Genomic DNA, 26,769 nt, shown 5'->3' with positions numbered 1-26,769 from the left:
ACGAATGTTGATGCGGGGGGTTGGGGGTTGGGAAGCCATAGAATAGTCATCAGGTGATGTTTCCACGGAAGGAGATCGAAAGAAACAAACGGGGTGGCACACGTATATACATCCTCCATGGTATATTCGCATTGTCACTATCGAGGAACGGTGCAACATTGCCTTGAAGCACGACTTGAATTCTCCGCCCCTTACAAAATGGGAATCTCTTCGCATCCCAAACCCCGTGTAATGGTCAGATTCGTGCCTGGAATCCGAATGTTTATGCTGATGAATGTTAATGTGCTTTTTGGAAATATATCCTGTGTGTTTTGGTTCAATGAGTCTCTTGCCTTGTGAAAAGAACATATTAATGGCAAGTCTCAGCATAAGTAGCCTGGGTAGAATTCATATGGCCGAACTGCTCATCGTTAAGATATATAGACAAGAACGATGACAGAATGTACCTACTCCTACGGTGGCAGCATTTGCTCCCGCTACCGGATGACAGGAACTAACAAAATCCATTCGTTGGCTGACAAGAGGCACTATTTTCCAAATTTATTTACTTTTACTGCGTGTTGTAACTTTGGCTTCGATACTTATGGTTCCGCCGTCTGTTTCATCACGCCACCTTTGAGTCTTGTCTAGCCTTGACGACTCCCGACATCTTCGTACTGTATATCCAGTCCTGTCACATTCTTAGTTTGCATCTCAAGAATAGGAGAACAAGAAAACCTACCATAGTAGTCTCCGGCAGAAAGCTCAACAGCCACACCGCCGTCGTCATCGCCCCGCGCCACACCACCGCCTTGACCGACGGCCTCAGCAGCTCCGTCACCACTCCGCGTGCGTAGGCCTCGGGCTCCGTGTACGCGAACGGCGTCCAGGCGAGCTCGCGGCGCTCGATGAAGTCGCGCAACGATCCGTACCAGCTGTCCGCAGGCAGCGGCAGCGGCGCCGCGTTGGCGAACAGGTCGGTGCGGATGCAGCCCGTCTTGAGCACGGCGACGCGCACCCCGAGCGGCGCCAGCTCGGCGCGCATGCTGGACGACAGGGTCTCGATCGCCGCCTTGGCCGCGTTGTAGACCGAGACGAACGGGGGGTGCAGGGTCGTGTTGATGCTGCTCAGGTTGGCCACGACCGAGTCGCCGCCGGAGGAGGAAGAGGTCGCGATGAGCATGGGGAGGAAGGCGTGCGTCACGGAGATGGTGCCGAGGACGTTGACCTCCAGGACGCGGCGCGCGTCGGCGGGGTCGGTGTCGGCGAAGGGCATGATGTGCAGGAGGCCCGCATTGTTGACCAAGATGTCCAGCTTGCCGCCCGTGAGCTTGGAGACGTGCGACACCGCGTCGCGGATCGAAGACTCGGACGTCACGTCCATGACCATGGTCTCCAGACCCAATTCCCGGAGCGGCTCGAGCAGGGACTCGGACAAGCCGGAGGCGATCACACGGTGGCCGCGCGAGTGGAATTCGGAGGCTAGCGCCGTGCCGATGCCGCGTGGGCCACAGCCCGTAATCAAGACGGTCTTGGGTAGCATCATTGGTGTGATCGTTGACTGTTAATGGGTTGATGAGGAGAAGGTATGGCTCATGTAGTATCGATGACGTATCTCTGCATTTGGTTATGGGAAGGTTGCAACCCAAACTTTCAAAGTCTTCACGTATGATTAAGACGTTGGACAATTGCTGCACAGAGGCCAACTGGATCGCAATTGGCCACCAACTATCAAATTATGCACACATAACTCAGTTAAGACTCCTATCTACACGAAGCTTGCAGTAGACACTAGTAATCAAGCAAATAGCGCATACGTGGCGCGCAGCTAGCAAAGCAATGGCTACCCGTTATTAATTCTAGTTTTAGATCGTTGGTCAGGGTTCAGTTTGTCAAGGACGAAACAGTATCAAACCAGGTGACTGTTTCGATCCGTGGCTGTCTCCCAAGACAACGTTTTCATGTATGTCTTCTGGACAGCGCTTACTCCTTGGACCTATTTATCTATCTAGATGGTGCATCGCGTCCCTTTGCAGTCTGCAACCTGTCTGATGGCTATCTGCCAAGCTGCTTGCCTTGTAATCAGCTGTTGGGGCGCTGCTCCTTGGGACCTGATGGGAATATCTCTGGAATGTGGATAAACGTCGATCTTGAGGACAAACGACCAATCATCTTGCAGGGTTGCATCGATGTCTAGCATCCAACAGTGAGGGGTGCCCATTCCTGCCAAGATCTCTTCATGCCGAAAGCCTCCTCCTTTCAACCACAGCCTTTAATTTTTCTACCTTTTCACTTCCTCGCACAACCAATCAATTGCAGATACTACATATTGATCTGGAAGCTTGCATCATTTCCCAGGGTCGAACCCCTTTTTGAGAACGGGAACGACAGAAGGTCTGGAAAGTCCGCAAGCCCATGGCAATGGGGCAGTAACCGTTGAAATGAAGCGCCCTACGATCAAGGAGAGACTGTTTCAACTCAAAGGCATATTTCCTATGGATGATGCCGTCCTTGAAGGTCTGAGCCAATGTGGGTAATTGTTATCAGCGGTGGATGCTGACCGCGGTGAACAGCTCTGCCCGGATGTCCCACGTTATTATCGGTGCAGCACTTCAGTAAAAGTGCCTTCACTATCACCGGGAAGGTTACTGTAAGGGATAAAAATGGTGCAGAACAGGTTTACTTCTTGAAGGTATCCCCGCCAGCCAACCGGCTCTCTTGATATCCCCTTATAACTTTGTTGGCCAGGTTGCATTTGAGGACCAAGGGATGACCATGCTACGCGGAGAATATGAATCTTCCAAAGTCGTCTACAGTGTCATCAACGACTTCTTGCCCAAGCCATATGGGTTCGGGAAATACAAAGCCGAGGACCCACCAACCTACTTCTACGTGTCTGAGTTCGTCGACATGGACGTCACTTCGCGGCCGGATCCCGCCGAGTTCACTAAGAAGCTTGCCCAGCTGCACAGGCAGAGCGTCTCTCCCACGGGCAAATTTGGCTTTGATGTCACGACGTGTGATGGCCAAGTAGCTAGGACTGTCGACTGGGAGCAGAGCTGGCCTGTCTTCTTCCGCAAGCTACTACTTGGCATTTGCCAGCGAGACCTGGATACGAATGGCCCCTGGCCGGAAATGCAGCGCGCGACCAAGCAGATTGCTGACGTTGTGATCCCGAGGCTTTTGGGGTCCCTCAAGGAAAACGGAAAGGCGATAAAGCCTTGCATCATCCATGGAGACCTCTGGGAAGGCAATATGGGCATCGTACGGAAGACCAACCGCAGCATCCTCTTCGATGTGGGGTCCTATTTCGCCCATAACGAGATGGAACTGGGTCATTGGCGATGCGAGTTCAGCTCTGTTTTCCGCGACAAAGTCTACATCGAAAGCTACCTGGAGAACTACCCTCCTGCGGAGCCAGTCGACGAGTTCGATGATCGAAACCGGCTCTATTCGCTTCAGGGGGCTATCAACTACTCCGCCGGCCACCCTGATAGCTCGCTGAGGAAAACGTGAGTTGTCCCAACCCCCTAGTCGAAGCGTGTTGAGCACTGCGATTCATATCTGACGTGGCATTTCTCAGGACTTACAACAACATGTGCTACCTCTGCGAGAAGTATGCGCCAATCGACGGGATCGACAAGTACGATTCCGGTATTGACCCCTGCATCACAGGCGCGACGATTGTTCCTCACGTTGCCGATGCATTATTATGAGAAGTGTATATCATTTTCTATATTGTACACTACAACTGGGCGTGCAATGTGGTATCATGATCTGTTTTCCAGTAATACTCTGATACATTCCAAGAAAAACCCATACTATCTAGAGTTTAACCTATCTGGGCAGCTTTCAAAAGTTCGCCCTGAGAACGTTGTTAGCCGGCCGTCTGATGCGAGGCACAGCACGCTAGCAGAAAAAAAGGGGCGTACCCCTGTCATTGCAACATGTTTCTTATGAGTCTTGGAGGGACCATACGCCGGGGCAGGTAGGAAAGGTGAAGCAAGCTTTTGAAGATAATTCTTTCGGACGCAACGGTGGAGTTCTCAATCTCCTACGGCAGTAAGCCCATGGGGTCAAGGGACGTCAATATGAAGTCTGATAAGATACAAACGAAGCGGTGTTGGGGAGTCCGTTAATCGGGCGTTGGCGAGCCGAGCGACCTCGGCCCCCGGGCCAATCCCGTCCGTTACAGACAATGATGGCATGCGAGTGCCAAGGTCTGGTACAACACTCTCCGGCCACTGCCAGTGGTGACTCAGCGGCCTGCGGATAAAAGATTGCAACACCCAACGGATTGGTTCTCTCAGTCTGAGGCTGATTTAATTCATGATTATATAACAGCAAAACCAATACAACTAACATACCTGAAAATGGGTCAGTCATACGAAACAAACGGGCAGCCGCCTACGGATGCGCCCCCGGCGTCCAGTACACCCACCACGGACAACCGGGACTACTCCGTCTTCACGGGCTCGATGAGGGTCTACCTCACATATCTTCTCGGCTTCGTCATCATCCTCTCGACGCTCACCGCGACCATCTACTTCCCCCTCATCCCCATGCTCAGCAAGGAGCTCAAAGTCTCAATCCAAGCCATCAACCTGACCGTCACACTCTACGCCATCTGCCAAGGCGTTACCCCGCCTCTCTTTGCCTCTCTCGCGGACGCCTTCGGCAGGCGGCCCGTGCTGCTCGGCTTGGTGATAACCTACGCCTGCGCAAGCCTGGGCCTCGCGTTGACCCGCGACAGCTACGGGGCCCTGTTGGCTCTTCGGGCGCTGCAGAGCATTGGCGCCTCTGCGACCCCGGCAATCGCCTACGGGATCGTGGCGGATGTAGCCGTCATCTCGGAGCGCGGGGCTATGCTTGGCCCGATGCAGTCCTTCTGCAATGGCATCTCCGCTATAGGACCAGTCGTCGGTGGTGCGGTGGCCCAGACTACGGGCGCCTATACTTGGATCTTCCTCGCCCTTTTCATTGTGGCCGTGATCTGTTTTCTCCTGATCGGGTTTACGTTGCCCGAGACGGCAAGAACCGTTGTTGACGACGGCTCGGTGGAAGCGCCCCTCATCTCGAAGCTGTGGTGCACTGGGGCCCTTCTCCGGAAACATGGCACGACGTCTACAGAACGGCCGGACTTCGCAAGGACTACGCATCTGACGAAGCCGAAATGGCGGCCTATCATGCTCCTGCAGTCTTTGCGCCTAATCTTCTACCCTGACGCAGCGGCCGTGTTGTGGGTGATTGCCACATCGTATTGCGTCTACTACACGTTCCAAGTCGCCATCCCCGTCATCTACCAGGATCTATACGGATACAGCGACTTCGAAGTCGGCCTGACCTTCCTTCCAGGCCTCGTGGGCATGACCATCGGGGGCATCATAGCGGGCAAGCTGCTGGACCGGAACTTCGCCATGGTGGCTCGGAGCAGGAACTTCCCCATCGACCGCAAAAAGGCGCAGGAGCTGAAAGAGTTCCCCATCGAGATCGTCAGGTACCGACGCATCCTGCCCTTCGTGGGGCTGGAGGTGGGCCTGGTGGCGGGCTACGGCTGGGCCGTGGTTCGGCACGTCCACCCCGCCGGTCTGTTGGTCATGCAGTTCTTCATCTGTGCCTGTTCGACCCTTCTCAGCCACACGGCCAGCGCTCTGCTGGTCGACATCTTCCCCACGCAGTCGAGCTCTTCGTACGCCGCGGGCCAGCTTATGCGCTGCGGGCTGAGTGCGGCGTCGGCGGCGATACTCGAGCCTCTGGTACATGCGGTTGGTAGGGGGTGGTATTTTATCATCTTTGCCGTATTCACAGGTCTCAGCGCCGTGGTATGTATGGGCATCACAAGGGCCAAAGGAATGGCATGGAGGCAGAAGCGACAGATGCTTTAGCGGGCTAAGGATCCACCTATGCAGTGTATGTATACGGGGAGAGTGATGTGAAGGCCTTAAGCTCTATGACTTTCCAGGGAAACTGAAAAGCCTCTGCACGTTGCCTGAATAGACCACATGTCTCTCTTGCTCATCGAATAGCTCATTTAAGCCCTTCTCCAGCTGATATGTCAGGGCGATGGCGACGTTTTCAGGCGTGAAGGGATAGTCCGTGCCGTACACCAACCTCTGCTCACCCCCTTCTCCCAGGACCCGTAGTAGCCCATAGAGCTGGTCTGGAAAGGGAAACCCTGCCAGGTCAAAGTAGAACCGCTCCCGCAGTAGCCTCCGAAACTTATCCCCTTGGCTCTCCGCCCCGCTGCCCATGATTGCCGCAAACCCGCCGATTCGGTCCAGTAGGGAGGGCAGAGTGCACCCACAATGCGACATGATGAAGGTAAGGTCGGGGTATCTAGCAACCGTACTCGAGAGGAGCAGGTTAGCGACGGCGCGCGTCTCGTCGAACATGAACTCCATCATGGGGCGTGGGTAGGAAGGGAGCGGCGTCGCCGGCCGAACTCGACCATCGTCTCCGAGCAATTGGCACGTCGTGGGGTGGATAAACAGGACGGCCCGTAGCGCGTTCAACTTCTCGAAGATGGGGTCTAGTGCCCCGTCCCCCAGGTAGACTCCATTAGCGTTGGACAGGACCACCAACCCGACAGCGCCGAGAACGTCTAGGGCATAATCAATCTCAGCGACAGAGCCTTCAACGTAAGGCAGCGGCAGCGAGGCGAAGAACGCGAAGTGCGAGGGGTGTTCTTTGCAGATCTCGGAAAGCTCCTCGTTGGTCTGACGCGTCTTATGCGCAGCATCTTCTTCGTCGTGGTTGGGACCGAGGCAAGTTCCCGGAGAACTGATACTCAGAATGGACTTGTCAATATGGAGCCTTTCCATGAGTGAGATGTGCTGCTCTGGGGTCCAAGTCTGGACTTGTCAGTGAGGCCTGTGATGAATCTCCGTCTAGTTGACTTACAGGGAGAGCCGGCATCCCGTCGGGTCTCTCCTGGCCACTCTCAAGGGCGTATTGCCTGTAGCCTGGCGGCAAGGCATGGCAGTGGACGTCGATTCGCTGCATTTGACAGTTGTTGGTAATATTTTAAGATGGTGGGTAGAAAGCGGCATGTATGAGCAGCAGTGGAGCGTCGGGCAAGTGGGAACGGCGAGAGTAAGAAGGGTAAGAAGATTTTTCTCACCATGAACAAATATCATGGGCGACGCAAGCAACGTCAGACCTACCAAAAGCCAAAAGCAGTGCCATTACGCTAATTCCGATTACCCGATGAACGGGCGAAACGGAAAGCTACTCGGCCCTACACACTTGGATGCCGGGGCCGCACGCGAGTCAGTCACAGCTCCGGCCTCAAAAGCATCCATGGTGCGGGTAATGTAGCCCTGGACGCGTTGGCTCATAACCAGGGCCGGTGCTCACGGGGAATTATCCACTGCACCACCGTTAACGCTGGCAAGATCGGGGGCACCGAGCACGGAACAATCGTGGAAACCACCACGGCCCGGCTTTTGGACTGGGCCGTAGCAGCCCGGAAAACCCGGTTGATTGACCGATGCCTTTGACTAGGGGTAGTTACCGTAGAGGTAGACGAAAATGATAAATGCGATGATACCTGAGATTGACAGTCATATAGAAGGCCCCCGGAAGCAATATCTTGGGAAGACTCCCGCGATAACCTACGTCCGAAAGCCGTGGGTGGATTTGACACCGCCGACTTTGCATAGGGCAACAATGCTGTGCAGCATCGGGGAAGGCAATGGAGAACGACTAGAAGTGTTTAATGGATTGGAAGAAGTCCTCCGGAAACCCACTTAGTCATTCAGAATGTTGAGTAGGTTGATGCAAAGTGCCTTTGAATACAATTGGTGCAGAGTGTTGTTTTCAAGATTCTGATCTTCTGGCGGTCAGGGCACGGAACCATTCAGCAACAGGGCACAGCCTGGCCGTAACCCCACCGTACCCCAACAGCCCCAAGGCTAGAGGACCCCTACGGGAACCGTTCAGGACCCTGCAATCAAATCAGTTAGGCCCAAAGCAGTACAACAGCAAGCAGGCAAACAGGTTGCAGATTTAACATCCGCAAGGAATAGACATGTTTGCTATTGAAACTGCGCTTGAGAGTAGCAGATTTAACTGGAGAAGTTTCTACATTGAACGCACTCGTAGTCAACTCTCAATTGGATGAATCGTAAGGTGTTCAAAATGGCGCATAAAGGGGAACCATTAAACTGCTACCCCTCCGTGCGTTCCAAACGAATCCTTCGTGTTTCCCCCCGCAGGCGCAATACGACATTCGAGACAACTGGATCTCGGAAACCCCGTCCACTGCAAGATCGGCCTCAACGGCTGGCAGAGCTAGGCTGGCTCATGGTTACGTTAAAAATAGGCCATGTTTTTAGTGGTTCTGGGCATTTAGCTAGCTGTCCCCAGTTTCATCCCATCAATATATTGGGCCGTTTCCTCTTGCTCTTCGGCCGAACGCCTTTCGTCACCTCATGTTACCTACGAGCAACACCTCCCGTCGTCAGTCACGTGCACATCTACAACACCAACCCGCCACCGACATTCACCATGGCCACCACATCGACCACGGCGAAGCCTGTCGTGTTAACATGTAGCACGCCGATCTCGGGCCACATTATACCGATGTTGGCCATTGCGAAACAGCTTGTCGCCACCGGCTACGAGGTCTGCTTCGTGTCTGGCTCTGGCTATCGGCGTCAAGTCGAAGCGCTCGGTGCTTCCTTCGTCTCGGTGAAAGGATACGGCGATTTCTATGATCTCACATCTTGGGACTTGGATCAAGCCTGTGAGTTTTCGAGGTCACCTTAAGCGGCTCTCTTCGAGTCTACACCTGCCCCGCCCGGACTCTTGCTCTCCCGGATTCCGATCCTGGTAGAAACGGCTGACTTACATATTGATACTCCTATATGCAGGGCCCGAGGACGAGAGACGTTTAGAGGGTCCAGAATGCTTCATACACGACCTGATACACATTTTCTGCAGGTCGCTTCCATCACAGCACGAAGCTATCCAGAAGGCCTTGAAGATGCTTAAAGACGAGCATCCCGACAGACCTGTTATATTAATGACAGAAACGTTGAACTTTGGAGGATTCCCAACTCTACTAGGAGCCCCAGGGATCCGCCCTGATGGTTTTGTCAATATTGGACTCAACCCTGTTCTGCTGACCAGCGTGGATCATCCGCCATTTGGCTCCGGCTTGCCACCGGACAGCTCACCAGAAGGCAGACAGAGGAATAAGGTGGCCAACGAGGCCCAGCGAAAGAACTTCGCCCCGGCCCAGGATGAATACGCAAAGGCTCTAACAAGCGTGGGCGCCAAGAGGCCAGATGAGTTCTTGCTAGACGCACTCTACACTCTACCCGACCGCTTCGTGCAAATGTGCACACCCAGTGTCGAATACCCGCGCAGCGATGCCCCCAAGACTCTCCGTTTTGCTGGAGGCTACCCTACAAGCCGTCACACAAAGGAGCCCGTGAGACCTGCGTGGTGGAACAAAGTGGTCGTACACAAAACCAAAAAGATCATCTTTGTCTGTCAAGGTACGGTGACCATGGACTATGAACAACTGGTCATTCCCACCATGACGGCTTTCAAGGGTCGTACGGATGTGTCCATCGTTATTTCCCTCGGCAGGAAATACGCCTCCTTGCCGTCCGAGATCGAAGTCCCCGAAAACTGCATCGTGGAGGAGTACATCCCGTACGACCACATGCTCCCCTACTGCGACGTCTTTGTGACTACGGCCGGCTACGGAAGTATACAGCGCGCACTGATCCACGGGACCCCTCTGGTGATGGCGGGGACGACCGAAGCCAAGCCCGAGGTGGCTGCCAGGGGCGGATGGGCCGGTGTAGGACTGAACCTGCGAACAAGCTACCCTACCGTGCGCCAAATAGGGGAAGCCATCGACGACGTCCTCCAGGACCAGAAGTACAAACAGAAGGCGTTGAAGATCCAGGCAGAAATGTTGACGCAGAACCCTATCGGCGTAGTGATGGAGACCATTGACGAGCTGGCGGGAGACCAGCGCAAGATGACGGCGGCCTAGACTCTGCTGGTGGTGATGATCCGAGCTTTCATGTCCCAACCCCTTGAGGGCCCCAGGAGACACAAAATTTGAGTTTACCCAAAACCAAGCTCTGAAGATGACAAGAAACAGCCGCACCTGAGCTTCCAACGAGTCCCTTATAAATCTAAACAACCCAAGACTCCCTTGACCGGGCCGGTGTAGCCTAGCGGTAGTATTATTATCTATATACTTAAAGGCAAGAGGGTTCAACTCCCTCTGCGGTCACTTTTATGGCCCTTTCTATGGGTGTATTTTAAACCCCCGTCTTATATCCCGTATGCGAACTTCAGATAGTGCGACGCGCGCATATATCACCTGCAATGCAATCTTTTGCAAAACATCCTTATATGATTCTCATTCTTATTCGCTACCAACACCAGACTGCTTCGTTGCTCTAGATGCATATGTGAGAGGTACGGCGGCCCGCAGCAGTTGCCAACCACCATCACCAACTCCTCATCTGGGAACTATTCCGACGTCAGTTACCATTCTACTACCAACCATAGAAACTTCAACCGTTAGAGAAAACTCACCCTGTCGTTAGACTTGCGTAGACTCGGCTCCTTTCACTGTGTCTCGTTGCTCTAAAGCTATGGGACTAAGACCCGGCGGCTCGTTATAGCCAAATTGACTCCCCCTACTGGACTATACCGTGTCTTCGGAGAGATAAGCATATACTCTCAAGTCCAGGAAGATATAATCGCCGTATCCACTCGTGCTTTCCGGACGACTGTCGCCAACCCGACCACTTGCACCTAAGCTAAGGAGAAGCTGTCTGAGATCCCCACAACCCCATCGCCGCCGTCCAAAACACTGAACACTGACTTGGTCGAGCCTTGGAAAACTCTTCGCATGGTCCACGCTTCTAATATAGTGCCCCATACAGCACCGACCTTCAACAATCAATGGTTTGGTGGTGTAGTTGGTTATCACGTCAGTCTAACACACTGAAGGTCCTGGGATCGAGCCCCAGCCGAATCATGTATTCCAGAACTCATTCTATGGGTTCCAAACTTTTTGCCTCTCGTGAGGGCAGATGGAGCGCAATTTCGAGATATACTTGTGGACTCTATCTGTAAGACACTTACTGGGTCTTCGTGGTGGGGCTGTTTGCGTGATGGTTTGCATGCGCAGTCTCAATTTTTGAGCAGGGTAGTACACGCGAGCCAGCAAAAATGCGGGAAATCTGCGACCAAAAAGATACGCACTCTACCGCAAAAGCTCATCAGTGCGAGAAGCTAGTTCAAAAATTGCAGCATCAGTCGGCAAAAAGATAATTCATGACCCGAGCGAGTTTCGATCTCGCGACCTTTTGCGATCACACACAACGAATTGCGGCATGTAAAGCAAACATGATTCCACTACACCATCAGGCCAATGGATTTGAGATGTGTGAATTGAGCTTAACAAGCTACTAGTACCCTCATTGTGTTTTCCCACCACTAGAAAACAGATGGTGAATTAGTTAGTGTGTGCCATCCTTTTTCTGTTGCTCGACACATTGCTTGCTTTCGAAAAGTGTAACAGGTAAATGATCCAACAGTTTGAAGGCACTTTGCAATCCTACCTAGTGCAACGGCAATGTTTCTCTTCTCTAGCTATTTAGGTATATAATCGCACACGACTAATATGTGGTGCTGCACCTGCGTGGCATCGAACAAGATGCTGTCGTCGCTAGAAGTGCAAGGAGAAAGAAGCACGCTAGGCTGGGAGACTCATGGCGACAGCATGGTGAATTGCGAGTCGATCACGGTGCGGAAGACGATTCCTCTTCGTGCACATGCGGATATTTCCCGATAGCCTGCGGCATACCCGTCGAGCAGCTTCATCCGGCCAAACCTACAGAGTGCAAAGATGTTAACAGAGTGCAGAGATGTTGCTGGGTCGTAGTCGCCCGTCCTGTCGCCAACTACCCGATAAAGGCCAGGTTACGTTTATTTATGTGTCGGGATTTCAGGGTGCTTGTTCTAATAGAATTTCATTATTCCTATCCATGGTATATCTGGTCTCCAACTCAGGCACCTCTGCCTCTGCGATAGCATCGACCCTAGACCTGGGCCCTAGGATGCGGGCTGCCCCTGATCTCCCGGACCACGTCCCTCGTCCGCGCGTTGTCTACGAAGCTGAGGCCGATGAGCTCGATCACCTCATCCACAGTGAAATACAGACTCAAGTCGCTCTCGAGCCAGAGGAACTTGACATCGGGCAGGTTGCTCTGCAGGACCTCGGACAGGTACTTGAGCCGCAGCCAATTCTCGGCATACTGCGCGGTCGCAGGCACATCGTCCTTGGCGGCGCCTGGTGCAATGAAGAGGTCGTCCAACTCGGTGATCTTGGCAATCATGCTGGCAATGTTATAAGCCTCATCTTGCCCGATACCGGAGAGATCCATGACATCGGCCACCAATTTCGTGGCAATCGTATCGACCAAGGAGCCGACGGCCTGGCACCAAGCCGATCGCGAAAGGATGTCCGACCACGTCGCAGCCATGGCACGGGTGCGGCCCGTTGCTGACTCAATCTGGGCTGTCAGATCCGAATTGTCGGCCGCTTGCTGAAGCAGGTTCTGGGCACCGCCCAGCAGGTCGCGGAGTATGGTGCGCTGGGTAGACATCTCCGAGGCGTACGCGCGGGCAGCAAACGAGCGCAGGCTCTTGATCTCATTATCAAGACGCAGCATGGCAACTGCACGCGGCTCTATATCGCCGCGTGCTTTCCAGGCGGTAACAAAGTCCGAAAGCCGCTCGGCAAGATACGTCGCGTCATTGTAGAGAAACATGTTTCCGCCGCCACTTGTATCAAGCGAGTAGTAGTACGGGGCGACGGCACGGAACATCGCTAAGACTAAAGTCGGTAAGGCAAATAAGCCTGCCGCGGCAGGTGCTACAGGGCTGCTTTGAGATCTGAGTAACGTTAGCAACTACAACAAATCAGATTGGTGAAAAGGACTTACCCGACCAACGAAGCGCCGTCTTCAAGAATTGCCGTTATTAGGTCAAGGACGGGCTGAGGTAAGGAAGAGATGTGATAAGACTCCTTAAGTGTCATCTCGCGTGTTTCCGTGTTCTTCGTGGCAGCAGGTTCTGCGGCTTTGGGTTGCGCCGGTGCTGCTGGGGGATCGACGGGTTCGTCGTCTCCCCATCCCCAGGCATCCGCAGGGTCATCGTCCATACTGGTATCTGCGCCTGCCGGCTCTGCGGGCTTTTCTTCCACCGGCTCTTCGTCGCCCCAACCCCAAGCATCCGCATCGTCCTCGTTGATATCGGGCACGCTCGGATTTGCACTCTCTTGGGTGGCAGCACTGGGTGCTTCCGTCGCATCCCCTTCTCCTTCATCGTCCCATGCGGCCCAGTCGTCTTCGTCGTTCGTAGGTGCTCCGTTCGCTGCCAGTTCTTTGCCCTCTGAGCGCGACACGGTCTGGGTTTCGACACGCTCAACAGCTTTGGGGGATCCCAAGCCCTGGCCCATCTTGTTTCGTACCGAGTCCAGGGCGTTCTCCCTGCATTTGGCTAGCCACACTCTTGGCGCATTGTCAACCCAGTCTTGCAGCTCGGCAAATCCGTTATACTTGAGATCCTTCAACGTCTGGCAGAATGACCCGACTGACGTTATAACCTGCTGAAATTGGTCTATCTCCTTTAGTGTGGCGGGAACGGCCGGATCCAACCAAGAGCCGATGATTCTCGGTACCAAAGCCGGCATCATCACGTTTGACAAAGCTTGGAGTAGTTCTGCCGGCAGCAGGTTTGCAAAATAGCCCATCACAAGGCCCAGATCAGAGAACAGGAAAGCAATGCTTTGATCCGAGTTTCCTTGAAGGGATAGCACATGCTGGACTCTGTTAGTAGAGACTCCCCTAACGAATTTGCGCCAACTTACGTTTTGAACGACAACACCCGGTGGGCTCGTATGGTTAGTAGCTGTCCGTGGGGAAATAATTGCTGCATCCACCTTGTGCCAAAACAGAGCCATACGTTGTTGTACTTCTTTATACGCCTGCAGACCAATGAACGCCTCGGAAAGCGTCATCTGTTCGTCTGTTCCACATCAGCACTGCCAGAGAATCGGATAGTCGCTGGTGTGTTTACCTTCTCGGCTGTCATGGATCTCAACCTCATGCCCTTCCACGTCGATTGTTACGAGAGAGTTCCACACGTGTTCGAACACCTCGTGCACAGCCGACTTAAGCTCGAAGGCGCGCATGTCCAGGATTTTCATGACCCGACATGACTTGCCGACCTTTACTGCATCCATGGCGGTCCAAGACTCTGCCCACTCATCAGCCAAAGTCACCACCATATGTACGCTCTCGGTTGGACAGTATCCTTACTCTCAAGAAGATGTAGTGAGTCCAGGACTCTTCGCTCATTCCGAGCTTGCTCGACCTGGTTGAGCACCGCGTTGACATGTTTGATGCTGGTCAAAGCCTCCCGCACTTGTTGATTATAGACGACTTCGCGCTGGAGGAACTCGGCCTTCTCTTCGGTCTCTCTGATGGTCTGTCCCGATACCTCCGGTGCTTCGGCTCGTCGCACAATCTCGTTCGCTAGCGCTCGGGACCGGTTGATGTCGTCTTCGACCGTCTTCGCGTTGGCGACCCATGATTGCACATCGGGGGCAGTTTCTTCGTTGATCGTGTGGACTTCAGCCTGTTGCCGGGGCACTTTGTCAGCCTGAATTCGATACAGCGCCGGCTGGTGTACTACACCCTTTGCGACGAACCTCTAGCTTGGATTTCGCTGCCGCAAGGGCGGCCAAAGCAGGCCCGAAGTCCTCTTTCTCCACCCTTTTCGACGAGATGGCATCCTCCGGGAAGTTTCCGTGCAATGCGAAGTCGACAAGAGCTTGGCCGACAAGGCCAGTGTTAGCTGTCGCCATGTTGTCGCATGCGATCGGTCTATGCGCGGAAGCCGGGAGGCACTGTCGCTTGCCTTCGAGTGCGATATCGTGTAATGTTATGAAGAACGTTGAGAGTCGTGATGTTCTATTGGTTGCGAGACTATACACGGATGGATCGTTGAGTCGCAATGGCAGAAACAGTTGCAGTCGAGCGATAACTGACGATGGGCGCAATTGCAACTGTGGCAGCTCGTGCCAACTCAACAGCTCAGCTCAGCGATTATGACGGAGTGAACAGCGCGCTGCCGTGGTTTGGCGCCTAACCTCCAGGCGGTGTCAGGCCCCTGTACAGCCAAACCTTCCACCAATTATCCGATCGCTTAGCGCTTATTAGCGTCGGGCAGAGCTGGCTAGTGCTTATCGGACGCTTATCTGCCGCTCCCACTGGTGATCGCAGTGCGGGGGAGGGGAAAGTCAAGAAGGTGGTGGGAGGTGAGAGCTCTTCGCTGCCGACTGGAACGCTGACAAGGTTATATCGTTGGTGCCAACACCTACAATCCACCCATCAGCTTCACCACTCACTCCAGACTTTGCGCTCGAGAGTCCTGGCGTGTGAGCAAATTCAGAGCCGCGACATTCCTTTCCCACTTCTCGTTTGTTCCCTTGGTAAATCCTGGACAATCGCTTCTCTCGGAATCACACCACTCGCTGTGTGTCTGGTTCCATCAACACATGCCCCTCTGAGCATCTGAAGTTCCCAGGGGCCACTTGCTTTGGATGGCCTGAGAGCAGTCGCAAACCATACACGCGCCAAACCCAAACTTGCAAATATTTCTTTCTCTTTGATCAGGCCTCTAGCATCAGCATCACGGCTTCGTTGGCCTTCTGCTGTGCGCCCACGCTACTGTCGGTAAGTCATCCCTTATCACAAGCCATACAAACGTCATATTTCTTCCGACCGGTCCACACACTGTCGCACAAACCTCCCGTCGCACTTAGGTGTCGCTCCTGGGGTGTCTCAGGCTTCGCCGCGTTGTCTCTGTGTGATTCTGCCCCCAAGTTTTGCTACACAAAGTGCTTGATTTAGGGCAGCGATGATCGCAACATGACCACGAGGCGATCGCCGTTCATCAGAACGTTGTTATTTGGCATCCTCGTGGTTATTCTGAGCATCGTTCTGCGCCAATACCCCATTCACACCTGGTATGCATGGCCTTTGTTGAAGGATTCTGGGGATTCACTTCAATACCTAATATGACGGCCAACTTTGATCCATTGCATTCAATATCATAACATTTGGACTTTTCCATATGCATCAAGGCGAAATCCATCTTGTCAATACCACATAAGATCTGCTTTGCAGTATCTTACTCAGCTTCCCTCATTCCCTTCCTCGGAGTCGTTCAACGTTTATATATGGCCATTCTGTGCCCCCATTTCCCCATGCAGACCTAGCCGTTTCACTTGCATGCGATATTCCAATTCGAGGATTCCAGAATATGCTGACTCCTATATAGGCATTACGAGGATCTATCTACGCGCTTCATTCGTACCAAGATGGCCACACCGCGCTTCAAGAAGCTGCAAAGCTTCGGGCTTGACTATGCCAAGTCTACCACCATCACCCAGTACGAGTCGGAGAGGAGCGGCATGCGTGTCATAGTTGTCGACCGCATTGGACCCAAGGTCTACGGCTACTTCACACTCGCGACGGAAATCTTTGATGACTCTGGAGCCCCTCACACCCTGGAACATCTTGTCTTCACAGGATCCAAGACCTACGCCTACAAGGGTCTTCTGGACAAGCTGGCATCGAGAGCCTACGGTTACACTAACGCGTGGACCGCGATTGATCACACAGCTTACACCCTTGAGACGGCTGGCTGGGCCGGATTCGCCCAGACACTGCCTGTCTACCTTGAGCATCTCCTCAAGCCAACTCTCAAAGACGAAGCCTGCCTGACAGAGGTTCATCACATAGACGGTGAAGGAAACGATGCCGGTGTCGTCTACTCGGAGATGCAGGCCCTCCAAAACACCAGCGGAGAGCTGATGAACAAGAAGACGCGTGCTCTGTTGTATCCTCCCGGCGTGGGCTTCCGTTATGAGACTGGCGGTATGATGGATCCCCTGCGAGTCCTTACCCCGGAACGGATCAGAGAGTTTCACCAGGAGATGTACACGTCGAAGAACCTCTGTCTTCTCATCATTGGCGAGGTAGATCACGCCGATCTCCTGAAGACACTTGACACTTTCGAGACGACTATTGAGGACGACATGCCGTCCCCCAACGAGCCATTCAAGCGACCCTGGGTTGATTCGGAGCAGGCACCACCTATCAAGGAAACCGTCGTTGAGACTGTCGAGTTTCCTGAGGAAGATGAGTCTTCTGGTGATTGTGTGGTCGCCTTTTTCGGCCCCCCTTTCAAAGACTTGGTATCTTCTACGGCGCTCGACTGTCTGTTGACTTACCTCTGTGGATCATCCGTCTCGGTTCTTGAGAACATCATGGTCGAGAGAGAAGAGCTGGCTAGTTCCATCAGCTACTATATCGACCACCGCCCCACCAGTCTTATCTGGTTCCAGCCGACGGGCGTCGCCACTGAGAAGCTGGAGTTCGTCGAGAAGCGTCTACACTCGCTCCTCGCGGAAACAGCCTCGAAACCCCTGGATATGACATATATGAAGGAATGTATCCTGCGTTCGAAGCGGCAAATTAAGTATTACGCCGAGAGTCGCGAAGACTTCTACTCGGACAACATCATTCAGGACTTCCTCTTTGGCGATAGAGATGGCTCGACACTACTGGAAATGAAGAGTCTGGAAGAGCACGACGTGATTGAGGCCTGGACGGATGAGCAATGGCGAACTTTCATGAAGAAGTGGATGGTCGATGCGCCTCATATCTCTGTCTTGGGCAAGCCATCCCAGCAGCTGGCGGACAAGCTCAAGGAAGACGAGACTGCAAGAATCCAAAAGCGCAAGGAGGAACTCGGAGCCGATGGCCTTGCCGAGAAGAAGCGCCTTTTGGAGGAAGCGAAGAAGACGAACGACGTCGAGATTCCCGAATCTGTCCTGCAACAATGGCCCATCCCGCCGGCCGAGTCCATCCCCTTCATTCAATCCTTGACGGCACGGTCTGGACTTGCCCGCAAGATCGGCGTGACCGATAACGCAGCACAGAAAGCCATTGACAGCGCGGATTCCGGAAAGCCCTTCTTCATCCAGTTCGAGAGCGTGCCGACCAACTTTGCCCAGGTTGTTCTGCATGTAGGCACTAGAGACATTCCAGTCAAGTACAAGCCCCTCGTGAGCCTGTTCAATGACTACTTCTTCAACACCCCCATCCTCCGCGACGGGAAGCGTGTAGAGTTCGAGGAAGTCGTCATGGAGCTCGAGAAGGACACCATTGACTACTCGATTGAGTTTGCCCACCGCTACGGCGATACGGAAAGTGTCGTCATCAAGATGCAGATTGAGCCGGAGAACTACGCAAAGACGATCAATTGGCTGAAGACCTTGATGTTTGACAGCGTTTTTGACGTTACACGTCTGAGGGCGACCATTAGCAAGCAGCTGGCCGACATTCCTTACGAGAAGCGAGATGGTAGAGCCATGGCTAGCGAGGTTGAGATGGCAATCCATAACGAGCCAACATCTCTTCTGGTTAGTAAACGAGCTCTCGTCAAGGCTGTGTACCTGCGCCGGCTGAAGAAACTCCTCGAGCACGAACCCGATACTGTCGTGTACTGGTTCGAGGAGTTGCGAAAGTCGCTTTTCCAATTCGCCAACATCCGCGCCCTAGTCATTGCCGACATTGAGAACGGAAAGCTCTCGGAGCCTGTCAAGGCCTGGGAGGCGTTGACGCAGATGCTTGAGCCAGCACCACTCACCAACACCCCGATCGTTAAGCCGTACAGCCTTCTTAACGGAGAGGGCCGCCAGCCGGGATCCATAGGTGCAGTGCTCCTGCCCATGACATCGATTGACTCGTCCTTCTCCGTCAGCACGGCGCGCGGGCTGACGTCTTGGTCCGACCCTGCGGTCCCCGCTCTGCTCGTGGCCATTCAATACCTCGAAACGGTGGAAGGCCCGCTCTGGAACGCCGTGCGCGGCAACGGTCTGGCTTATGGCGTTTTCATTGCCAAGGAAGTCGACGGCGGGTATATCCACTTTAAGACGTACCGATCGCCTAATGCCGCCAAGGCGATCACCGCCGCCAAGGATGCTATCACCACTCTGGCGGATGGAACCGTGCCCTTCGAGAAGCCCATGATTGAGGGGGCTATCAGCCAAATCATTTCGCTCCAGGCCGACGAGCAGGCGACACTGTGGGCAGCTGCTGTACAGAACTTCGTGGTGGGGGTCATCCGTGGACTCGAGCCCGATTTCAACCAGAAGCTACTGGCCAAAATTCGCAACGTCACAGAAGATCAGATCCGGGATGCAATCAAGCAATTCATTCTACCCGTGTTTGACCCGGCCACCAGCAACGTCATTGTCACTTGCGCGCCCATCATGGTGGAGAATCAAGCGACTGAGTTCAGCGCCATGGGCTACAAGACGCAGACCAGGCAGCTCGCTGACTACTATGAGGCCTATGGCCTTCAAGCACAAGAGGGCGAGGAGGAGGAAGACGACGACGAGGATGAGGACGAGGAGGGCGATTCCGAGGAGGACTCGGATTCGGACGACGACTAGTGGTTTGATCGGCAAATGCGACGTGCGACTCGCTACTACTGACAATTCCACGACCAGTGGACAATTCATGCTACGGAGTTGGGAAGATGATTTGATGTGGGGTTTGCATATTGAGCTAGAAGAGTTGATACGTCACATTTCGCTACACGGGCGGAGGAGAGATGGATGGCCCTTGTCCCAGGATATCGTCTTTTTTGAGAGATGACAACAACATATGGACACGTACGTTGCCTTTATAGATGCCAGGTAGTGAACACACAAACACCAGTTGCTTCAAAAACTTGATGGAAAGATCAAAAAGGAAATGAGATGCTGTTTAGGTTGTCATGCAGGTGAGGTGATACCCGCCCGTAAAACCATCGTTGACAGCTCCATCGTGGCAGTGTGGGGGACGTGTTTGACCCGAAAATAGGTTCCAGGGACAAAAAGGGCGGGCCCGGGCCGGGACCAGTTGCCAGTTGGGTTTGCTGGGTGTTTGGTGCGAAGGAAAAGATGCGCTGAGCTGCGCAAGCTGATCGCCAAGCTCGTGTCTATCCTTACTTAGCGATTGCTAGCCTCCCCTGGCGTCGTATGCAAGGGAGCAGGGGGTGCAGCAGAAGGTGCAGGGCAGTCTAGATTAGTCCAATGCGATAGGCGATAGGCTGTGGGAAAGCAGGGAAATTCCAAGCGGAAGCGCCCAGGGATTTAGTTGGCAGGTGGTCGTGGCAGCATGACCACGGGCAGCCATGGCTTCCACACACCCAATCCCAAGCTTCTAATGGCCCTGCCCGAGCATGCCCGAGGGGAAGGCCGCGTGTTTGGCTTCGCACTTACAGGAAAATCAAAGACACACCCGTCCCCCCTCTCACATACCTCTCTGTCCCTTGAACATTATTTAGGCATTTTTTTGGTCGCTGCTTTGCCAGTATCTCATCCCCTAATTTCTCGTGAGAGAGTGGTATCTCAATCCGCACAATGCACTCTTCCTAATAGGCAATGAAAGCCCCAATGATCTTTCGCTCTCGCCACCTTGGCGCGTTTGCCAAATCCAACAAACTGACGTCAGGCATCGAGCATGCCCTCAGCAAGCCGGGCATCCGCGCCGCCCTCGTGCTCTTCACGATCGTTTCGCTCTACACTCTCTATGGCTTCAGCTTCTTCTACCAGGACCCTCTCTCCATTTTCTTCTCCACCAAGCACGGCTACGATCGCTTCTACTCGCAGACCCGCGAGGTCGAGGCCCTGAGCTTCCTCAACGATGCCGGCCGATCCGACACCCCGCAGCTTGGCAAGGCGAGCGCTAACGCCCCCATCTGCGCTACCTTCATCACCGTGGGCCGCAATATGTCCACCTCTGGGCGCCGAGAGTACGTCGATGCCGCCGTGGGGTCCGCCCTCGCCAAGATGTCGCACGCCGAGCGGAGCGCCGTGCACCTCAAGGTCTTCTTCGCCGACGTCCCCGACCCCGCCGCCGCCCACGAGAGCTACCGCGAGTTCCGCGACCTCGACGTCGTCGACGAGATGTACACCTACGACGGCACCCTGCCCGAGCTCGTCAAGGACCAGCGGCTCGAGGTGCTCGAGATGCTGGCCTCGGACCGCGAGAACAAGCACTCGATGGAGCGCAAGAGCCTCTACGACTACGGCTACGCCATCGACCGCTGCGTCACGACGACCAACGCGTCGTACATTGCCATCTTCGAGGACGACATCATACTGGCCGACGGGTGGGCCGCCCGGACGCTGAAGCACCTGAAAAAGGTCGGGGAGATGATGCAGGAGCCCGCGCGCAAGAAGCCCACCAAGGGCGTTCCGAAGCCGGGTGAGGTCAACGATTGGATCTACCTGCGCCTCTTCAATCAAGACCGCTCCGTCGGATGGGCCGGCGGCACCAGCTTCAAGGGGAACAACGCCCACATCATCTCGGTCGCGGTCGCGATCCCCTTATTCGTCCTCCTGATCGTGGGTCGGCGGTGGTTCCTGCCGCGGTCCATCGCGCGCCACATCGACGGCTGGACAATCCTGATCGTGTGCGGGCTCGCGGTGCCGCTGTGCATCTGGCTCTTCTTCGCGTCGGGCAAGGCGTCGCTGGTGCCCAACTTCCCGGGCGTGCGCGAGGAGTGGTTCGGCTGCTGCAACCAGGCCGTGGTGTACAACCGCGAGCACGCGCCGAAGCTGTCGACCTTTTTCATGCGGCGCTCGCGCGACAAGAAGGGCGGCCGCGGCGACATGCTGAGCAAGGACTTCGCCTTCGACCACGGCCTGGCCCGGCTGAGCGCGTACCCGATGCTGGCGCAGCACGTCGGCATCGTCAGCGCGACCAACACGACGCACGAGGAGGCGCAGCAGATCTGGAACCTCGCGTTCGAGCACTACAAGCCGCGGCGGCTCGCGGCGCAGCACGTGCACGACGTGCGGGAGGTGTTTGGCGAGGAGGCGGCGCGGGAGCTACTAACGACACAGCGGACTTGATATGATAATGCGGATATGGATTGGGTAACACCAAGAAATGAATGAAATCTACTGGGAATATAATGTTTAATGGCGCAATGGCGACATATTTTCTCGGATATTCTTGGATACCTAACCTGGGGCGGCGTTTCTCTCCCTATTTCTGGATATTAGGTAGGCTCTTTTGGTTCGGGAGTTTGTCTTCTTGTATATACGCTTTAGACGTGACATTTACGATGTAAATCAAGGGATATATTAACAATTCTAAGGTGTTCTCAATTGGTGATACTGGGCTCATCTCCGGTTACCTTCACTGTCTTTACTGATTGCGCTTCATCGCACCGCACTTGCCTGTACGAGGGCGCTCAAGGTTGGTGCCTACCTTATCACCCGAAAGTGCCACAACTTGACCTGCAGAGATTAGGTTACTATTGACGTCCAGCCGCGGAACCTACCCAATCCAGCATTCGAGATCATCAAGCGCCTACCGCCATCGCTTCTGCACACCAGTTACCAGTCACAGTCACACGTACACCAACATAGAGATTGTCGCTCACCCGGACCCACTTCCTTCGTCGTACCACGGCCTCCTGCATACCGTTCCGCCGCTCGTGCGCAGTCACATCGACGCGGTCGACCTGATCCTCCTGATCGGCGTCGCGGTCGGCCAGGAGTTCTATTCCGTGGAGCAGAGCGCGGGACGGGACGGCTACCATGAGGTGCCGGATCTGGACCGGAGAACACTGGCGAAGGGCGAAGGAGTCAAGATCTGGGGGCGGAAAAGCAGGGAGAGGTTGGCTACGAGCGTCGACCTGGCTGCCGTGGTCGAGCATTGGCGCGAGAAACTCGCTGCTGTTCATTTGGCGCACGACAAGAAGAAGTTGGGCGGCGGGAAAGGCGACGTAGCAGGGAAAGAACAGCGACAGCAGAGGCCACTCCCTGAGCTCAGACATACTGACGACGTGGGGAGCTATGTCTGTGGTCTGGTCTATTACGCGACGCTGGCGGAGCTGGCGCGAATTGCCAATGAGAGAGCAGCGGCAACGACTGCGACGCCCGGGATGAGGGAGATGGGGGGGATGCGGTGTTCTTACATGTCCCGCTTCTGCTTGGGGACGAGCAATTGGAAGCAGGATACGAGGCAATAGTGGCGCTCTTGAGGGCATTGGCAGTGGTGCACTCTGACGCGTCTCAATAAGTTGGCCTTGACTTATCCAAGGCACGCCCCAACTCAATTTCAGGGCTTCTACGTGCGATATGTTCCATTAGCATGCTTTCACAAGACATTTTTCATTATCAGTCATCGAAGTGCGGGCGAGAAAAACCTCTTTGCTGGCCCTGAAATTTCGTTGTTTCCAGACATCAGTTATTGGTTGAGGTTCAGTCCTTCTTGTCCCCACGACTGGGATCTCCTATGAACCATCGTTTCTTCTGTCCATATCCGATCGCTATCTAGACCACACATCACATACCTGTGTGGAAACATCAAGCATGGCGTTGGTCTGTACGATGCCTTCGGGGAATTCGACGGGAGGAGGCGCGACTGCCGAGACTCAAGATGGTGCATCCAGCCAAGCATACCATCCGTTGACAAACACAAGTAGATGCCCACTTGGGGATCTGCCTGTGGAAATCGTAGCGCTCATTGCCCTTCATTGCCACAGTGCTCGAGACCTGGCGGCATTCGCCCAGACGAGCAAATGGCTCAACAACATTGTGGGGCCCATCCTCCTCGAGACCATCTGTGTCGACGGCGACAGGTCCGTCATATTTTGGGCCGCTGAGAATGGCCATACCTCACTTCTCCGGAAGCTCGAAGACACCAACGAAAGGTTTCATGCGGCCGGCCGCAATTCGGGCTGGCCCATCGCCAGATTTATCGATTGGGACGCGTTTGGGAGGCACCCGGGGGGCTCAATGCAACGGCCATTTCAGCAATGGGATTACACCAAGAGATTATCCCCGTGGCAGATAATGATCAGCGCACCTCACGATGATGAGCTATGGCACTTTGAACCACTGCCGGCATTTTGCGTGCCACTGCACCTCGCGGTTCTCAACGGCCATCTGGACACTGTGCGGTTCCTCCATGAGCGCGGTGCAGACATCGAGGCCGTCTCAAATCGCATTGGCCTGTCGGGTCTGACGGGGATTACCTACGACGAAGTGATGCCCGGCGACACTAGCGAATTCCCCTTGATTGGGTTTGAAATCGCCGTGACACCCCTAGTCCTTGCCACATACGTGGGTAATTATGACATCGCGCGCTGGCTCTTGCAGCATGGCGCTTCAGCTCAACTGCGCACCTTTCAGTTGAATTATCTTCTAGGGGCCACGCTCTTACACCTCATGAGCAAATTCAAAGAGAGGAAGGATACGCCCCGGTTCATGGAGACGCTCGTGCGGGAGGGATACGTCTCGGTGGATGCTCCGGACTGCTTTGGCCACACCCCGCTGGCCAGAGTGGCGAAGATGGGGGGCGGGCATTCGCTCCTCGACACGTTGCTGGCGCTCGGCGCCGACGTCAACTACGTGATCCAGACGCCAAGGCCTGGATACACCAAGTCGTTGCTGCAAAACTGCGCCTGGGAGCTCCTGGCCCCCGAACGGGTTGGCGGTCTTCACATGACCGGGTACCCAAACATTGCCCCGCGTCTACGTGGTGCGCGTCGGCTCATCGAGTCGGGCGCCGATCCCGAGATCAGGGGCTGGCAGCTGTCCATGATGCGCAATTGCCAAATCCTGGCCGACGGTCGGTTCTGTCTGGTGGGCGATATGGTGTGCAGGTGCGACATTGGTTCCCATAAGATGAGGCCGGACGAGCTGAAGGCGTTGCACGACTTCATGGCGTTCCTGGAGGCCAAGTTTCCGGGCTTGTCGGCTGACCTTGATGGGTTCGGCGGGCCTATTTGGGCGGAGGGTGTCAGCTAAGGAGCCCATGTGATGGAGAGGAACAAAGTGGATGATTAGTAGAAATAATAACAGGAACCGGGTAAGTAGAGGACGAGCCAGCTCTACGCCTTAGCAGGCGATTGGAGTAACTCAAGCGTTCTTCATCGGGCAAGACATACACGGCCTCGATCCCAACGTGCAGTCAATCAGCACAGAGAGAATACCCGTCAAACCGAGTGATATATCTCCAAGTCCCTATCCGATTTCAGGTTGTACTGTCTCTCCTCAAGACTTCAAGTGGTCCACCATCGACTCTAGGCCCCATTTCGAAGCCATTGTTGCCGCATATTGCCTATCCTGTTCCGTAAACACGTAACCCTTGCGCAGCAACATCTTCAGCATGGCCAGGTCCTCGCCCCGCACCACCTCGGCGAGGAGATTCTTAAGCCTGCCCTGTTCCGGCGACAGGATCCCGTAGTCGATCAGCTTGGCCATGATGCGCACGCTACCGGCCCGCGCCGTGATGAGGGACAGCGCGTACCGCTGCGTACCAGACTGCTCGCCGTGGCAAGCGTGCTCCTCAAGCAGGTAGTCCACAATATCTTCGTGGCCTAGCCGGCATGCTGGGTCCAGCGGGACGACCTGCGGCGGGGATCTGTGGATCGCGGCGATGCGCGTGCGGTAGTGCCGCAGCATGGTCAGGTTGCCCCGCCGTATCCATTCCGTGTCCATCTGTTGCGTGTCTGAGCTGGGCGCGGCGCCGAGCTGCATAATGTAATCCCACATGGCGGGCGATTGGGCAGACCACTGCAGCGCAGTCAGATTGGAAACGGGACTGGCATCACCGGTCTCCGCGAACGCAAAGCGTCTGGACAATAAGGGGGGCGGGTAGTCGCTCAGGGTCGGCGGGAAGATGGCGCGCTGCAGCATGGGCAGGTCGTCCGCGAGCAGGGCGCCCCGGATGGCACCCGGCCATCTCTCGACCGACCACCTGATCCATTCCTCGTCGAGGTCGTGGGGCATGCTGGACTTGCCCCCGGTCGCTTCCGCCACGACCCAAATGTGGTTCTGAAAAAGGTCCAGCATCTCGGCGTGGCCCCGGAACGCGGCGATGTCTATCGGCGGCGGGAAGAGATCCGTATCGCGCGACGGCGTGCATTCCCCCCTCCCTAGTAGCGTAGCGGCTACCGGGAGCTCGTTGAAATAAGCCGCCGCGCACAGCATATTGGCGGCCGCGTTCGTCTCGACTCGGGGCCCCGGATGCTGCCGTTCGCCGGGCGATGGGGTCCGGCTCTCGAGCACGAGCCAGCAAAGTCCATCTACGATGTCGCGCACCGTATTACGGGGGCGGGATTGGGATGGGTGGTCGCCATCCGAAGAAGACGAGGACGACGTTCTGGTCGCTGCCCACAACGCCTCGGCGGTCTGGCGGATCTCTACGAACCACCCCGCGCCCGGGTCCGTCTCTCCCATCGCCCGATGGACGAGGTAGTCGTGCCAGAGCTTCTTTGCGCCATGGCAGTCGTGACGAACTCGCCACAAACTACGTGTACCCACCTCCCGCGCGGTGTAGCGCTCGAGTGCCCGTGAAGCGTAGAGGGCGGGCACGAGATTCTCGTTTATGCGCTCTGGAGTTGGCTGGTTAGGAAATGTGATAAAGGGGAGGGGGGAAAGGGAGGTCGACTTGCTGCAGACGAGTCTCAACCGAAGGCCGCGTTTCAGAGTTCGAGCGTGGATGGAGGATATTAGGATGCCCTGCAGGAGCTCGTTGGGTAGATCTAGTATCTGCATGTCCGTGTTGGGATAGTTCAGGCGAAGTGCTTGTGTCATGCGGTTCGATGTTACTTGCGTGTCTCGGAGTACTAGCTGCTGGTATAAGTAGTAGGGCTATGAAA

At 55.0% G+C, this 26,769-nt stretch overlaps 11 protein-coding genes across 11 annotated transcripts; 6 read left to right on the top strand and 5 right to left on the bottom strand.

The window, feature by feature from the left end:
- Positions 1–673: 673 nt before the first annotated feature.
- PG985_013673 (NAD(P)-binding protein) lies at positions 674–1,522 on the bottom strand (the record flags this gene model as incomplete). Its single annotated transcript, XM_066833439.1, has 1 exon — positions 674–1,522. One exon carries the CDS (start codon positions 1,520–1,522, stop codon positions 674–676), a length of 849 nt encoding a protein of 282 aa, XP_066678179.1.
- Positions 1,523–2,420: 898 nt separating this feature from the next.
- On the top strand, positions 2,421–3,695 carry PG985_013672 (uncharacterized protein; the record flags this gene model as incomplete). The annotated part of the gene is made up of 4 exons (XM_066833438.1): positions 2,421–2,508; positions 2,553–2,671; positions 2,728–3,491; positions 3,563–3,695. 4 exons carry the CDS (start codon positions 2,421–2,423, stop codon positions 3,693–3,695), a joined length of 1,104 nt encoding a protein of 367 aa, XP_066678178.1.
- A 657-nt stretch (positions 3,696–4,352) lies between these two features.
- PG985_013671 (uncharacterized protein) lies at positions 4,353–5,864 on the top strand (the record flags this gene model as incomplete). The annotated part of the gene is made up of 1 exon (XM_066833437.1): positions 4,353–5,864. One exon carries the CDS (start codon positions 4,353–4,355, stop codon positions 5,862–5,864), a length of 1,512 nt encoding a protein of 503 aa, XP_066678177.1.
- Positions 5,865–5,927: 63 nt separating this feature from the next.
- Positions 5,928–6,981, bottom strand: PG985_013670 (uncharacterized protein; the record flags this gene model as incomplete). Its single annotated transcript, XM_066833436.1, has 2 exons — positions 5,928–6,830; positions 6,880–6,981. The coding sequence occupies 2 exons, from the start codon at positions 6,979–6,981 to the stop codon at positions 5,928–5,930; spliced, it is 1,005 nt and encodes a 334-aa protein (XP_066678176.1).
- Positions 6,982–8,487: 1,506 nt separating this feature from the next.
- On the top strand, positions 8,488–9,991 carry PG985_013669 (glycosyltransferase family 1 protein; the record flags this gene model as incomplete). The annotated part of the gene is made up of 2 exons (XM_066833435.1): positions 8,488–8,725; positions 8,853–9,991. The coding sequence occupies 2 exons, from the start codon at positions 8,488–8,490 to the stop codon at positions 9,989–9,991; spliced, it is 1,377 nt and encodes a 458-aa protein (XP_066678175.1).
- A 2,068-nt stretch (positions 9,992–12,059) lies between these two features.
- On the bottom strand, positions 12,060–14,890 carry PG985_013668 (uncharacterized protein; the record flags this gene model as incomplete). Its single annotated transcript, XM_066833434.1, has 6 exons — positions 12,060–12,915; positions 12,966–13,843; positions 13,892–14,049; positions 14,101–14,280; positions 14,343–14,685; positions 14,735–14,890. 6 exons carry the CDS (start codon positions 14,888–14,890, stop codon positions 12,060–12,062), a joined length of 2,571 nt encoding a protein of 856 aa, XP_066678174.1.
- A 1,518-nt stretch (positions 14,891–16,408) lies between these two features.
- On the top strand, positions 16,409–19,552 carry PG985_013667 (uncharacterized protein; the record flags this gene model as incomplete). Its single annotated transcript, XM_066833433.1, has 1 exon — positions 16,409–19,552. One exon carries the CDS (start codon positions 16,409–16,411, stop codon positions 19,550–19,552), a length of 3,144 nt encoding a protein of 1,047 aa, XP_066678173.1.
- Positions 19,553–20,539: 987 nt separating this feature from the next.
- PG985_013666 (uncharacterized protein) lies at positions 20,540–22,003 on the top strand (the record flags this gene model as incomplete). Its single annotated transcript, XM_066833432.1, has 1 exon — positions 20,540–22,003. The coding sequence occupies one exon, from the start codon at positions 20,540–20,542 to the stop codon at positions 22,001–22,003; it is 1,464 nt and encodes a 487-aa protein (XP_066678172.1).
- Positions 22,004–22,458: 455 nt separating this feature from the next.
- PG985_013665 (uncharacterized protein) lies at positions 22,459–22,935 on the bottom strand (the record flags this gene model as incomplete). Its single annotated transcript, XM_066833431.1, has 1 exon — positions 22,459–22,935. The coding sequence occupies one exon, from the start codon at positions 22,933–22,935 to the stop codon at positions 22,459–22,461; it is 477 nt and encodes a 158-aa protein (XP_066678171.1).
- Positions 22,936–23,473: 538 nt separating this feature from the next.
- On the top strand, positions 23,474–24,913 carry PG985_013664 (uncharacterized protein; the record flags this gene model as incomplete). The annotated part of the gene is made up of 1 exon (XM_066833430.1): positions 23,474–24,913. The coding sequence occupies one exon, from the start codon at positions 23,474–23,476 to the stop codon at positions 24,911–24,913; it is 1,440 nt and encodes a 479-aa protein (XP_066678170.1).
- A 246-nt stretch (positions 24,914–25,159) lies between these two features.
- PG985_013663 (uncharacterized protein) lies at positions 25,160–26,704 on the bottom strand (the record flags this gene model as incomplete). Its single annotated transcript, XM_066833429.1, has 1 exon — positions 25,160–26,704. The coding sequence occupies one exon, from the start codon at positions 26,702–26,704 to the stop codon at positions 25,160–25,162; it is 1,545 nt and encodes a 514-aa protein (XP_066678169.1).
- Positions 26,705–26,769: the final 65 nt, after the last annotated feature.

The sequence above is a fragment of the Apiospora marii genome, assembly GCF_038362585.1.
Source record: "Apiospora marii strain CBS 49790 chromosome Unknown utg000011l_segment0_segment0, whole genome shotgun sequence".
In the NCBI taxonomy this organism is placed as follows: Eukaryota; Fungi; Ascomycota; class Sordariomycetes; order Amphisphaeriales; family Apiosporaceae; genus Apiospora; species Apiospora marii.
This window is presented reverse-complemented; position numbering and strand designations above follow the sequence as displayed.